This window comes from Xenopus laevis, chromosome 4S (genome assembly GCF_017654675.1).
Source record: "Xenopus laevis strain J_2021 chromosome 4S, Xenopus_laevis_v10.1, whole genome shotgun sequence".
Lineage (NCBI taxonomy): Eukaryota > Metazoa > Chordata > Amphibia > Anura > Pipidae > Xenopus > Xenopus laevis.
The window spans coordinates 78346609-78362927 of NC_054378.1; the positions used below are offsets into that span (position 1 = coordinate 78346609).

The window sequence follows — 16319 nt, forward strand, 5'->3', positions numbered from 1 at the left end:
AGAGAGAGAGAGAGAGAGAGAGAGAGAGAGAGAGAGAGAGAGAGAGAGAGAGAGAGACAGACAAGCATTCAAGACTGCCGCAGGCTGATACACAGTCTGCTGCGCGACTACAATATCCATGACAGCCTTGAGGAAGAAGAGGACTAAAGACCCTTTCCTTCCCCCTTATCCTCCCCTCACTGTCTGTTTAAGTGTAAATAAAGCTTCGGCAATTCAAACTCTACTAGCCCCTCTCTACACCACCCCTACCGCACAGGGTATTATCTACCTACTTATTACGGCTACACTGATTATAAAGTCTACATTGAGTGAACTTGCTTTGTATTATCTCCTTATTCGACTCAACAATGAAAATTGTTTGGAAGGGTAGAGAGGAATAAGCAGAAACAAATTAGAGGCCTTCAGAGCATATTGGCAGAGTAACCTACTGGCAGAAAGGTTAAAACTGAATTGCTCCACAATACAAGGAGGCCCCTTTAGCAAACATAGGGCTTAAGATGAGCCTTAGAAAAACAAAAACATGTTTCCCCCTCTGTATACTCATAGAACATGGATTTATTCCAGAGACTGACGTTATTCAACGTCAGGCAGGCAGCTGTGGTTAGTTTTAAAAGGGGTGAAATGAAAAAAAAAGTCCGACACCTGGATGCGATTTGAAACCGTTTTGCCTTACTTTTTTCTTTTAATAAAAAACAGGCTTGAGGATCCATTGCCATGGTTAACACAAAAGGTTTAATTCTGCAAGTGCATCTCAACTTAAAGGAACAGTTCAGTGTAAAAATAAAAATTGGTAAATAAATAGGCTGTGCAAAATAAAAAATGCTGGTGTGTCCAGTAGTCCAAAATAATAGCCATAACCAAACTTCCTACTTTGCAGCTCTCGAACGCTTAGTCAGCGACTTTAAGGTAGTGCTACGCAATATGTTGGCGCTATATGAATACATGTTAATAATAATAAGGTAATCGACATGGGACAAACATTCAGTGACAGATTCAAAAGCAGACAGATTCAAAAGCAAACATGTATGACTCATATAGCCCTTTCAAGCCATTAATTGGTTACGGACTAATAACCATTGAGAGAGCTGCAAAGCAGGACGTAGTGTTCTGGCTATTATTTTGGACACCTGATCACTCCAGTTTTTATACATTACATTTTTGGCTAACTATATTGAAAACAATTATTTTGCACAGCCTATTTACCTACTTTTTATTTTTACACTGAACAATTCCTTTAAAACTGCAAAACAGTGATGGCACACATGCAGCAGATAGGTGAAAGCATTACCTACTGCTTTCAAATATATAGTGCATTGATTTGAAATATTATTATTAACATGTATTTATATAGCGCCAACATATTCCGTAGCACTGTAAAGTATATGTGATTATACAACAATTCCTTTAAAACTGCAAAAAAAAAATATATAGTGCATTGATTTGAAATATTATTAAAATTATTATTAACATGTTTTTATATAGTGTCAACATATTACGTAGCACTGTAAAGTATATGTGATTATACAACTAAATCACATGAATTCTATACATAGAACATATGGAGTTACATACATCACAATCAATACCGGTACAAAAGGTGAGGAAGACACTATGCAGAAAGAGCTTACACTCTACAGGGAAGGGAGTAATACACAAGGTGTGGGAGTGGGCAAGATTGAATTAAGTGGGTGAGAAATGTGGTACTGTATGTGGTGTTGCGTTTGGTAGTTACCAGAGTGAAGGTAGGCTTCTCGAAAGAAGTGCATTTTCAGAGATTTCTTGAAAGCTGAAAGGTTGGGAGAAATTGGACAGACCGTGGGAGAGAATTCCAGAGGAGGGGTGCAGCCCTTGTAAAGTCTTGAATGTGAGCATGTGAGGAGGTAATGAGAGAAGAGTTGAGTAGCAGGTCAGTAGAGGAGTGTAGTAAGTGGTTGGTGAGTATGTAGAGATGAGTTCAGAGATGTAGGGTGGGGCAGAGTTATGAAGTGCTTTGAATGTCAGGGCCATTAATTTGAATTTGATTCTGAAATGTAGCGGAAGCCAGTGCAGGGATTGACAGAATGGTGTGGCAGAGGAGGAGCGGTTGCTGAGGTGCATGAGCCTTGCAGCAGTGTTCATTATGGACTGAAGAGGTGACAGTCTCTGGAGGGGAAGGCCAATTAAAAGAGAGAGCTACAGTAGTCTATACGTGATTTGACGAGAGAGTGAATACGGATTTTGGCAGCATCTTGAGTGATGTATGATCGTATTTTGGATATGTTCTTTAGGTGGAAGTGACATGATTTAATAAGTGACTGGATAGAAGGAGTGAATGACAGGGCAGAATCTAGGATAACCCCAAGGCATCGGGCCTCGGGAGAGGGGGCGATAGTGGAATTGTTAGATATGATGGATACTTCCGGGATGCTACTGGTGTTAGTTGGAGGAAAGAGAACCATTTTGAGTTTTAGAGAGGTTTAATTTAAGGTAGCGTTGCGACATCCAGGTAGAGATAGCGGACAGGCAGGAGGAGACGCAAGTTATTACATATATTTAATAAAAGTACGATTTTTGTCTGGTTGCTGTTTTAAAGGGCAAACATAAAAAATTTTGCAGAAAAAAAAAATCTTACATTTTTCATGATTTATTAAAAACCCCTGATGCTGCTAAAAGTCCAAATATAAAAGTATTCCATTTCAAACCTGCCGAAGTAAACTAGAAGTCAATGGCAAATGTCGCGTTTACAATTTGAAGATATCATGATCTGCGCGCAGTAATCCAATTAATTTGTGGTTTTCACACAACAGATTTTTCAGAGTAAATTATTTTACAATTACGGTTAAAAATTGCACAGAGTTTGGTCAAAGTGGTTTTAAGAAAATAGTGAGAAATTTTTGGATCTTAGTAAATATCCCCCCAGATGTATGCATACATTTTCTTTTCTACATGATTCTTAAGACTTTTAAAATTATGTCAACATGGCTAATATGTCAGACTTTGGTGGATACCATGAGAAATAAAGTGGACACATCATACTGTAGCTGTCAGATTTAGCATATGTTTTTGTTTTGTTTTTTACTCTGACCTTTAAAAGGCATGTAAAGTCTAAAATAGAATAAGGCTAGAAATTCTGTATTTTGTATACTAAATATAAATATAAACTTACTGCACCACAAGCCTAATAAAACAAATAATTTATGCTTTCAAAGTTGGCTACAGGGGGTCACCATCTTGTAACTTTTTTTAAACATCTTTGAGAGACCAAGAATGTGCACATGCTCAGTGTGGTCTGGGCTGCTTAGGGATCGTCATAAACAAAGCTGCTTGAGTTCTGCATGTCTGGAAAGTAAGGCGGGGGCTCCCCCTGCTGTCCATAAGTATGATTGTTTCCCTGCTCAGCAGTTAGAGACCATCTGACAATTCCTATCCACAGCAGTAAATGAAGGGAGAATTTCACTGCATAGAGTCAGGTTTCTTATAAAAACGGTACACATTTTTTAATTAAAGTATATTGGAGATAGGTTTCTTTTTCATTACAGAAAGTAAAAATGAGATTTTATTATATTGCCTTTACATGCCCTTTAAATAAAAGCTATTAATAGAAGTAACTCATGGCTTAAATTTACATGTGACCCTGTACAATTCTTCCAACTAATAAAACTGAAGTATCTGCCATTCTTAGGAGATGCTGAGCAATAATTTCAGAAATGCTGGTTCAAAATATTTACTGCCAACTGCCTTTGTTCAACATTTAGGAGGAAACATTACACTTATAAAAGAGTGTTAATGATTTTCAAACCTTACAAATAAGCAAACTAGAGAGACCTATAAACCAGTTTCTGTCTTAATTGTATTTTTAATTTGGGCATTGACTTTAATTTCACTTTTTGTGATATAATGAGCATGCAGGGAGACTGTTATTATGCACATACTGTATGTGTAACCAAACTTGGCCGCCCACTCCAAAAATAGTGCTGTTTCATCCAACCAAACAACACATGCCCTTAAAAAAGCCACAAACAATGTTTTTGCTCGCTAATGGGGGTGGGGGTGTGTGTAAACATGCTTCTACCAAAATGCTTCTATCAATGTTCTTCATGGTGATCATCAATACTAATAGCTTACTGCAAACCTGCTTTTTTGTTGAGTCTTTGACACTCCTACCAAGACTTCAACCTTCATTTTCACTTCTTTTACACTATCCAAACTGCATCTTTATTACCTGCCGAGTGACGTAACCACAAATCCGCACCAAAACCCAGGTACATGGCCTGATGCAGTATTCTATCCAATAGCTCTAATCAGAAAGTATAGGTAAACCAAACAGACTGGCTCTACATAGATATCTCCAGTGAGCTATGAATTAATGCAGCATGGTGTGGGGTTATATATATTAGGTGTCTGCAGTCACTCAGACCAAACCTAAAACCGTAAACCATAATGATCTGTAACTTTTATCTCCGCTGATTGAAGTTCACATAAGGACAAAGTGCATTCATATAAAAGGCAGGGAAGAATCCATGAGAAAATAAGAACAAAATATGAAATTCAGTATTTTTCAGTTAAAATAACAAATGGGGCAAGCAGTCAAGTTAGGGTATTAAAACATAAAAAAAACGCATTGTCCAAACAAAATGTAATTATATTTTGGCTCAAATTAGACCAAATAGTTTGTAATGTTATTGACTTATGCATATTACTCTAGAAATAAAGCCAAAAAAAAAAAATAATGGTTAAAATTGGAAAACCTACATTTTAAAGCAGCTGCAAAATATAAAGGAAAAATGATCTCTAGTGCACGATAACTCTCATGGCTTTCAATGTTCATAATAACCAATAACTAGTGATGGGCGAATTTATTCGATTATGCTCATCTTACAATGTAACACACTTAACATAGATGCATTAAAGTGCAAAGAAAACTAAGCAGGCGTGCTTATAATCTAGGCCTCACTTTTTTTTAAAATTTTTTTGCAAAGTACTCAAAATGTTAAAACCGTTAGTAGAGAAGAAGTCTCTGCAAACTCGAAACACTGTCTTCCCTCTTTTCCATTTTCCACCTGCAATAAGGTATGATTACTTGTAATCCATTCTTATTGCTTTTAGGTATGTACCAAATCCAGGATTCATAATTAGTCGAATCGAAGTGCCTGGCCGAACTGAATCCAGATTAGTTTTTTGGACGAATTCAGTCAAACCTCAATATAATGGATTTGGTGCACGCCCTAATTCCTTTGTATACTCTTTGTGGGTGGAGGGTAATCTCAGGGGCTCTTACAAAGCTAGGTTTAGAAAGCAATTTTTAATGTCATAAGTAAAAGCATCATTCCCACTTCAATTTCTTTATAGCACATTAGGCAAATGACGGTCTTCCTATTAAAGGAAATGTAAAGGCAAAAAAATAAAATCCCATTTTTACTTTCTTTAATGAGAAAGCAACCTGACTTCAATATACTTTAATTAAAAAAAGTACACACTTTTTATAAGAAACCTGACTGTATGCAGTGAAATTCTCCCTTTGTTTTTTACTTGCTCTGACAGCTGTGGATAGAAAACTTAAGACAGATGGTTCACCTTTAAGGTAACTTTTAGTATGTTATAGAATGGTCAATTCTCAGCAAGTTTTCAATTGGTCTGCATTATTTATTTTTTATAGTTTTATAATTATTTGCCTTTTTCTTCTGACTCTTTGCAGCTTTCGAATGGGCGTTGCTGACCCCTTCTAAAAAGAAAACACTCTGTAAAGTTACAAATGTATTGTTATTGCTACTTTTTATTACTCATCTTTATATTCAGGCCCACTCCTATTCATATCCCAGTCTCTTATGCAAATCAATGCATGGTTGCTGGGGTAATTTAGACCCTAGCTACCAGATTGCTTAACATGCAAATTAAAGAGTTACTGAATAAAAAGCTAAATAAAAGCTAAATAACTCAGCATTATTCTATTTTAGACTTTAGTTCCCCTTTAAGGATATACTCACTCCTATGTTTTCAAGTAACGGTCAAACAATTAAGCCCATATATGACATAAGTGGAACAGATTTCATATAAATCTATTTTTTAGAAATCCAATGCATTTATTTATTTTGCCTTATCTATGCTTCCTTATTGCTTTCATTCTCAATGTTAACACAGTGGACCGAAATAGTACTCTGAATGATCAGCTAGCATTCTGAATGCTCAGTTACTGTAGGATTGGCCATACAGATGTGTGGACAAATTTCTACCGTTTTAGTTGATGGCAAACAGACTGAATGATCAGAACATCAGGAAGTAAAGACAAGCTGAACCCCCCTTAACTAGCCCATTTAAGATCCTTGAACGAAGAAAGTTGCCAAAGATTCTCTTCATTGCAAAAACCAATTCTGGTAAACTTATGAAGACCGCAGAGCTTTCCAGCACCAAATCCAGCGTGAGCTAGAAAACTAATGCAGGATTTCATTAGAGATTGCCAAAAAGCACAAGTAATCATATATCACGCCTTTTCCATCAAGACAGATAATAAACCTGGACGGCAGGATTATCTGTTGAAATTGCCCCTTGATGCCATACTTATCTAGATGGTCATATATTTTGAGGAATCTTGAATTTCAGCTTTATTCTCTCTTATATTTGCCCTTTAATATAATATACTAAAATATTTGAATTTACCCTATCATTCTACACAGGAACGGTAACAATAACCTTACAGAAATCAGTAAGCTTTATCAGATATTGCAAACAGCATATATACACCTCAGCTTGGGGTAGAATTTCCACAGTATAGTCTGGAAGCATTTTTTGCAATTATTCACCAGTCACCAACTAACTAAAACAGTTGTAGGGCCACATTGAGATTTGAGATATTTTAAGTGTAAAGTCTGTCACAAAGTGCCTGAACACTGATCTGAGAAACATTCAGCTATACAGTAAGGGCATCTTAGTAAAATTAGTGAACCGCGAAGCAAGAAGATCAACTTTGAGATCACAAACGCAAACAACTGCAAAGCATCTAGTACTATGACATACTAAGTACATTACAGGTATGGGACCGGTTATCCAGAATGCTCGGGACCTGGGGTTTTCCGGATAACGGATCTTTCCGTAATTTGGGTCTTCATGTCTTAAGTCTACTAGAAATTCATTTAAACATTAAATAAACCCAATAGGCTGGTTTTGCTTCCAAAAAGCATTAATGATATCTTAGTTTGGATCAAATTATTTGGATTAAATGGAGTCTATGGGAGACAGCCATTCCGTAATTCGGAGCTTTCTGGATATCGGGTTTCCGGATAAGGGATCCTATACCTGTATAAAGTATATTTTACAAGTGTTGAAAACAAATCTCATATTTTATTAGAATATAGGGGTCCGTTTACTAAAGCGATGTAAAAATATTCGCACAAAATATAGACAAATTTGTCTCCAAATATGTTTTCGCCAGTTTACTAACCTGCAGTAAATATAAATTTGCAAATTTTCTTGCGCAAAAATATGTGTTTGGCAGTTATCGCATTTGCTGAAAATAACGCTACGTACACATTAATGCCTGGTTTACTAAACAGCAAAATGTGCAAAAGACAAAATTTACGCAAGAATATTCGAAAAATTTTACCGGCACATATGTAGTGGCGTAAAAGTATTTTTTCGCCAGAAAATTCTCAACAGGCAGGAAATATCCAATAGCACTTTTTTTTACCCATCATTCTTTGCGAACAGGAGAGAGATCTGTAGCTATTGCTGACACGATAGAAAATAGAAGCAGAAGCCAAAACATCCTATTATTGGCAGCGGGCATCACAGTCCAACAACATTACTCTGGTAATGTTGTTGGATGGTATATAATCATCAGTCAATAAAGTTAATGAGTTTTTGAAGATGCATTTCTGGCCATAAATGTCACAGTAAAAATTGCCAGAATAACCGCCATAAAACAAGACTATTTTATAGCAAATATTTGCAAAAGCTTAATTTGTCGCCAGAAAATTCGTTACTCGCTAAAATTACCGCTAACGTAAGTTGGTTCATTAACGTAGTTACCGCAAGTGATTGCAATGACTTCTGAGCGCATCGCTGTTTAGTAAACTTAGTCGCTGCGAATATTCTGGTGGAAAAATATTCTCAGCGATAACATGCGGAAATAAAGTTAGATTTACCGCACTTTAGTAAACTGACCCCATAGACAGTAGAATTGTAAAGGTGGCCCTACAATAAAGCCACCTGTTATCCTACAAGACATTCACGGGATGGCAACAAAATCGGTCAGTGTATGGCCAGCTTTATACAAATTGCATTGTCTTTATTTTTGTAATATGTTTTATCGCTGTTATACCAAAAGAGAAAGCAAATGGTAACTTACCAGAAACTGTGTCCACATTTAGTCATGTATGCTTCCTCAATCATTTCGAAGCATATTGGGCTGAAATGCACAGAAAAATACAAAGATAATCACAAAGTGTAAAACAGAAGTGTAAAGCATTATAATATTATGTTATGTTAATAATCATTACATTGCCATGTCTTTTCCCCTTGAACTGGATTGTCTAATAAACATAGGATTTAACATATGGATACACCAAACTCACCTACTCAACTTACAAAAAACTTACAAAAAAATCCATCAATTTGGTGGGGAAAAAAAAAACTTTTGCATTCCGTTGTTATCATGTGACTTTAACCCCCATACGTATAATAAAAAAAATTGCCCAGGAGCAGTAACCCATAACAACCCATAAAGCATGGCTCAAAAATCATTGTTTTCTTTAGTGACATGATCAACTACTCAAGATGTTACAAAGCAATAACTAATCACCCACTACTTAATTTTAGAAATACAATCATGTGGTAAAAGTAATCTTTGCTTTGCTATGTTGCCGCCTGTCTGGTTTTCAAACGGGCAGCCCAGTATTTGGATTTCCTAATTTGAGCACTTACCTTCAAAAGTACCATTATAACAGGATTTTGGGTTTCATTGGGGGTACCCTCATTTTGGGAATCATACACCCCACTCCATGTCAAGCCTGTTGGTCTGATATTCTGCCTAGCACTACAGGTGAACCTATGACCTAAAATACAGGTATAGAACATATTATATGGAATGCTTGGGATCAAGGGTATTCTGGATAAGGAATGTTCATCATATGGATGATTATATGATAAGTCGGCTAAAAATCATTTTGTACTGTGTCAGTGCATCTGATATTCACATCCAACAGGGAAGAATGAGCAGCTAATACTTTAAAGGGCACTGGTCCATTCACCCCTTTTTTTTCACCCCATCGGAGGGGGCCTGCTAATAGAGAGAATTATTTTTTAAATAGCCCCCATCCAGCACTAGGTAACTCAAACCGGACGGGGCCTCTTGCATAGTGCTCATTCACAAAATAAGAGAGTCTCAAACACATGCGGCACTCGTTCATTACGTGCATGCATGTGGCTCAACACGGCCACTCACACTGGGAGCTCCTGGCTAGTTTGAGAGGCCTACCGCTAGCATGGACAATTTTTTGGAAAAAAAAGATTGTATCCCCTCCAACCAGAATGCAGGCTCTATTAGCCCACACCTCTGGTGGGGAAAGGGGGGGGGAGGGATGAACGGGCCCTTTAAGCACAGAAATACAGAAACCTTAACCTCATTTTTCCATATTTAGTTCAACATTAGGCAATTCCAAATATCATTCTGAAAGAAAACACTAATACTTTGAAGACACCTTTTGAATAAAGACTTGTATGATATGGTTTAACAGCCATTCATTGTTTGTGAAGACTCTTTTCTTCTAAAGATGACCTAACTGCACAGCTTAACACCATTGAATGTGATTAATAGGAAATGAATGTTATAATGTGAAGTGAGAAAAACTAAAGAGAGACGGAAACAAAATAATGGGACAAGTATCCTAGTCTATGAAATGAGCCAAGCACGATGAGACCTAAGTTAAAAACAGAACACAATTTCTATATTGGCTTAAGAGATATGATGTTTTACAATAGAAAACACATATGGCTAGTGGTTAAAGCAGATTCTGCAACTGAATTTAGTGTTTTAAATATTTCCCAAAAGGAAACTTTTTTAACAGTAATCATTACATGAATACTGGAGCTAGAACAATAACCCCAAAGACTTGAATACTTTGGAGGAAGTCAACCGCATCAAGATAACTTTTTTTCTTAACAAGTCTAAGTAACATTCTAATATATTTTACAGGATGGCTCACGTGGGGTGCAGCCTTCCAAATGATGTTTTTTTATAGCCCATTGTCTGCTTGCGTGTTCCACAGATTTATTTGCACAGCAATATAATTTTAATTCTACTTGGCTACAACTAGGGGAAAGTTTGAAACTCTTCAATGTGAAGCATTTATACAGAAGGGTATAGAGCTAGTAATTGAGAATACATAGCTGAAGGAGTTAGGCTACAAAGTACATTCAGAACCAGAAAACTGGTGTGTGAAGAAGCCATATAGTGAAATGTGCAACGGGGTCATGGCCATACAGTTTAAGAGGCGTTGACTTTTCCAATAACACTGTATCTAAGGTCTTTCATGGGGTATCAAAATAAATTATAACATACTCAATGTGCCATTAGAATTTTTTTATGAAGATCAGTATGATTTAGGATTGTTATAGTCTGTCTTCAGACTTATAAAGTGAGTATGAGGAATTTTTTAATTCCCCGCAGATAGTACACATGTACTATAAGTGTGATTTGCCTAAAACGTGTGTATTTTAAACAGCATATTTTAAAACATTCACCAAATGTCTTTCTATGCTTTACCTACCAGCAGTGAGACCCCTCTATGGGTATTTTCCAGTTTCTTCTCTTGCATTCAAGAATACATTTTCCCCATGAACAACACAACAACATGACTTCTGTAACAATGTGCTCTGGACAGACAAGGCAGGTTTACACAACAATCTTGTCAGCACCTGTTCTTTATATCAGTAATAGGTGCACGTCACATCGTGACCATGTCCATCTGCATATCCATAACGGTTAACAGACTGCACCAGCCTGAGGAAATCGTCTTACAAGTCTTTATTGAGCTAAGGGATCTGACCCAGGCACCAAAAAAAAGTACCAGAATACATGGTTTCATGTGTGTAAAATAATGAAACATTTGATCTGACACTACAAGAAAGATTTGCCATCTAACACTATAAAAATGTCAGAAGGGATGATTAATTTCACTTGGAAAAGATGAAGTTGGAAAAACTTTTAGTTCCAAATGAGATACACTGGCTGTCAAGTGTAGACATATGTAGCATCCCACAAACACTAGTGCTGTTGCCTGACAAGACTGAGATTTGGGACTGACATATTTATCCAATCAAACCCATCAGCCCAAAATCTCATTCACATATCAAGAGGCTTAGCTGGCCAATGCTTTGCATACCACAGTTAAACTTCAGTAACTTTTTGGGGAAGGGGGATAAACTTCCTAAGAATGCTGAATCTATGTGCTGACTTGACCCACCTTTAGACTATAATTGTGTTTTTATTCCAGCCTAATAAATAGTATTGCTCCATTGTCCAGTAGTGAAATAATCCCACTATTCAGTAGAGCATTGAAAAAAAAAAAGAATCAGACTTGTGGTAAATATCACCTGAATACAAAGGGCATATTCACTACTTGTACATGCTGTTAAAGGAATATAAAATAATTTACAAATAATGGCATTAACCATGACACTATTTTCTGGTGCATACTAGGTACACCGTTTTATCTACCAAACTCTGCTAACCTAAATTAAGCTGCTATGGTGCATAACATATTCTATTGTTACAAGCATGGTAATGTGTAGAAATATAGCAACTGGAAATGCTTTTGGGAAGCATGTTTAAATGTAATAATAAGCAGAGAACACTGAGCTTCTTAAAGAAGAAAATAAGCCAACATTTCTGAGGGTGTTTATGAGATATAATAACCCAATGGCAATAAGTTATACAGAATAAGTCATTATCATTTTATTGCACTTTTGCAAATAAAATAGGGCAGAGGACACCCTGTTCTAAAGAGTTGACAAAGTACTAAAAATTAAGTTCTGATAGTTTGAGATGCATTTCCTTGGCTAGGTTTAGTAGGTTTAGTGCACTCTTAAAAAATGATATAGATATATATGTATATATATATATACACACACACACACACACACCATCCTGATGCAAAGCACAAAACAGTTTGATGAACACAAAAGCAATGTAAATCATATGCCATGGACATTTCAGTCATCAGATCCTAGTTGATTTGAACACTTATGCAAGACCCTGGCATGAAGCCAGAGAAAGTGTTTACCAGCACTATAAAAATTAATATATTTAGGGGGAAAAGCAGCTAAAAGAATTTCTCATGGAAGAATAAAGCTGCATCGCCAACAGAGTTTCAAACACTTTTCACAGTCTACACCAAAATACAATGAAGCTATTCTGGGAAGTCAGATTAATATTAAAGGAAAACTATACCCCCCAAACAATGTAGGTCTCTATAAAAAGATATTGCATAAAACAGCTCATATGTAAAATCCGTCTTCATGTAAATATACCATTTTCATAATAATATACTTTTCTAGTAGTATGTGCCATTGGGTAATCATAAATAGAAAATTGCCATTTTAAAAATAAGGGCCACCCCCTGGGATCGTAGGATTCACTGTACTCACAAACATACCAACAAACCATACAAGTTAGGACACATGAGCCAATTAACAGACAGAGTTGTGTCTTTTGCTTCCACACTTCTTCCTGTTACAGTTAGAGCTGTAGTATTTCTGGTCAGGTGATCTCTGAGGCAGCACACAGACCATCACGAAATGGTGGTTCAAGGCAAGAGAGGGCAATATTTACTTAAATATATATTCCAGTTTGGTAAGATTCTTTAATATGCCACTTAATATGATATGAACTATCTGTTGCTTAAGTGTTCATTTTGGGGGTATAGTTTTCCTTTAAGAAATGTAATAGTAGTCTGAGAATTTTATTTATTTTTTTAATTGATTTCCACAACTTGTTTTTTTCTGTAATCATCAGGGCTGTGGGTCCCCACTGCCTTTTTCACTTGGTTCCTTAAATGAGGTCTGCTGATGGTATACCAGGCTACTGTCTTTGGATAATACTACACTTTATGTCAAATTCGACAAATTCCCAATTCTGCGCAGCAATACAAGCAAGTGCATTGTTAGTACAGGAGAAAAAAGAATGGGAAACCTTTAAGTACTGCACTTTAACATGAGCTTTTTTGACTTGCATGGGAGTAAATGCTCACCATATTCAACGCTACCTGCCCCACAGGCATTTATAAATGCATCTGCAGAAGTACGACAGTATGGAGAAGTGAACATAAAAAACACATCTGTATGTGACACAGTAACATTTACATTTGCTGATGAACCAAGTGTAGATGCAATACAAATGCACAGATAATTGCAGAGAAAACTGCATCACCATAGAGTCTAAGTCAGTGATCCCCAACCAGTGGCTCGTGAGCAACTTGTTGCTCACCAACGCCTTGCTCCTAGTGGACCCAAAGCAGGTGCTTATTTTTGAATTCTTGGCGGCAAACTTTAGTTACATAAAAACCATGTGTACTGTCAAACAGAGCCTCCTGTAGGTTCCCAGTCCACATACTGGTACTATTGTCATGCTTGTGTTGCTCCCCAACTCTTTTCACATGTGAATGTGGCTCATGGGTAAAAAAAAGTTTGGGGACTCCGGTTTAAGTGATATGAAAGCATAAATGTGTCAAGTTATGTAATTTCCTTTAGTTGTCTTAGTAGCTGTCTGGTTTAAAGTTTACAGACCTGACGCAGACAGCTCAAAGGTATATTGTGGAGCTAGCTCCTGCTTAAGGCCTGTCCTTAAAGTCTCTGATACTGTTGGATGTCATTCGACAAATGGGCAGGATAATGAAAAGTTAGCGTGTTGATGGCGGAGCTCACGCTTACCCGTAGCTCCTCTCTGGTCGCAGCTCACGCGAGATCCCGGCACCTTCACAGCCGGCTTGTGGTATGCTGCTTCTATCTCGCAATCAAGCGCTGATCCAAGAGGGGGAACTTTAAGTAATATCAAAAGTGCTTTATTTTAAGCACACATATACAATTACAGCAGTGGGGTGCAAACTAACCCGTTTTGTGCCCTTATCTCGGCACTTCCTCAGAGTTGTGCCGAGACAATGGCACAAAACGCGTTCGTTTGCACCCCACTGCTGTAATTGTATATGTGTGCTTAAAATAAGGCGCTTTTGATATTACTTAAAGTTTCGCCTCTTGGATCAGCGCTTGATTGCGAGATAGAAGCAGCATATGACAACTGGGCAGGATTCTAATGTATGTGAGAATCTGCGCCAATTGAATGGTGTTTCCAATTACCTTGGTCACGCTCTCAATGGACTGTGTATGTTATTTTAAGTAAATACAAAGCTCCCTGCTGCCGAATTTGGCCTAAAAAGATTATTCTGCCACAAAAAAAATATAATGTAATTTCTAATACACATTAAATACAACTTTCAACTGGTTTGAAATGTATCTTGCTACTGAACTCAGTATTTCTTTATCCCTACTGATTCCCTGATTTTTGAAACAATGTAGCAGAAATCAGTCAGTAACAGACCTGTGAAGAAGTGCCAAAGACTTTCTGCAAAATTGTTTCAAGAGAGAGAACCAGCAGCTGCAGAAAGGGATTCCGGTTAATATTTTTTTTTCTCATTAAGCAGAATTCAGTAGAGTCTCTCTCTATATGTAAATTGGCAAATGCTGCCTGAAGAGGGCTAAACATCAAGACTATAATATCATTTTAATCTGTTCAAGAGTCACTTTGAAGTGAATCGAACCTACTGCTAAAACTGCAGCATCTGAAGCCGGACAGGGAATGCTGGGAGCTGTAGTAGGCAAACAGGTAACCATGAAATAGAAGTTAAAATGAGTTGTCAATATGTTCTCACCACACGAAGTCGTTGCTCTTGTCCTCGTATGAGTTAATGAGGCCATTACACAGAGGTGTAGGCAAAGGCCTCTTCCTACCAGCTGAGCTTCCCGGCCTGCCCACTAACGCGGATCCACTGCCTCCGGTTCCGAGTCGGCTGAGAGCGGAGCCACTAACTAGTCCAGACCGCAGTGTACCCGCTGAAGAAGACGAAGACGGGGCTGAGGACGATGAGGGGCCCGCTCCACCTCCGGGCCCGGGGAGTTGCTGAGATTGCCGGCTTGAGGACATGGTCCTCCGCCCAGTGCCACAAACTGGAGTCCCGGCCTAGGCCCAGCACATACTCCGGTACACAAGAGACAAACAATAAAGTATCTCCAGCACAGAACTACCCGGTCCGACACCGGAAGATTCAGGTGAGTGACGGGGTGCCAGAGCAATAGCCACGCCTATACTGCGCGATGACACTAATCGACGGACGGCAACCAAAGAGGGACAAATTCCTAGCGTCATTTGAGGATCCTGGAACGCAACGTAGGTTACGAGTCTTATAAGAGAACAGCGCCACATCTATAGGTCATGGGAATTAGCGAATGGGACAGTGAGAAGGTTGACAGGCGAAGGATAGACGAGAATATTGCTGCAGCACCCGGTTATGTGATGGAGCATGTTACCGGTATCTGCGAAATCTTGTCCTGCGTGATGGACAAACGTGTGGACGTAGAGCTTTGGCTTTGGAGTTCAGAGCATGTTTCTGCAGCGCTTTGTACATTTTATACAGTCCTGAACATTACATGGCACAAAATTGGTGTTTTTCTCTTCGATCAGATATTGTCAGCTCAGCTGTGCATTAAAGTTGGCAGGTTGGGTTGGGGTTCTTTTCTCTGGAAAAAAAGGCGCTTGCGAGGGGACATGATTACACTTTACAAGTACATTAGAGGACATTATAGACAGATAGCAGGGGACCTTTTTACCCATAAAGTGGATCACCATCTTTACCTCCATCCCTCAAGGAAGCACTCATAATACTCATACCTAAGAATGGAGGTGATCCAACACACTGTGCGGCATACAGACCCATATCTCTGTTGTCCAACGATGTTAAAATCTTGGCAAAAGTACTGGCTAACCGACTTATCAAGTTTATCCTATACTTAATACACCAGACCAGTCTGGATTCATGTCAGGCCGGGCGACCGATATTAATATACATAGGCTATACACAAACCTTGACTTAGCCCGGTTAGGGGGATACTCAGTGGTAGTCTCCCTGGACATTATTAAGGCCTTTGACTCTGGCATTATTTATGTGAGGTGATGGCAGCAATGAGTTTTGGGTCCAGCTTCATTAATTAGGTCCAACTGTTATATGACAACCCAGTAGCTAAACTCCACACAAATAAACTAATCTCTGAATCCTTCCCCCTAGGTAGAGGTACCAGAC

At 38.0% G+C, this 16319-nt stretch overlaps 1 protein-coding gene across 2 annotated transcripts in view; it reads right to left on the minus strand.

Moving 5' to 3' along the window:
• The window catches only part of cop1.S (COP1, E3 ubiquitin ligase S homeolog), an 83398-nt gene extending 68022 nt beyond the window's left edge, over nt 1-15376 (minus strand). For both annotated transcript variants that reach the window (XM_018260947.2, XM_018260946.2), the window contains exons 1-2: nt 14895-15376; nt 8321-8380 (exon numbers count right to left, since the gene is read on the minus strand). In XM_018260947.2, the coding sequence (XP_018116436.1) occupies nt 8321-8380; nt 14895-15166 (332 nt within the window). In that variant the 5' untranslated portion in view covers nt 15167-15376. The remainder of the gene's footprint in view (nt 1-8320; nt 8381-14894) is intronic.
• Nucleotides 15377-16319: the final 943 nt, after the last annotated feature.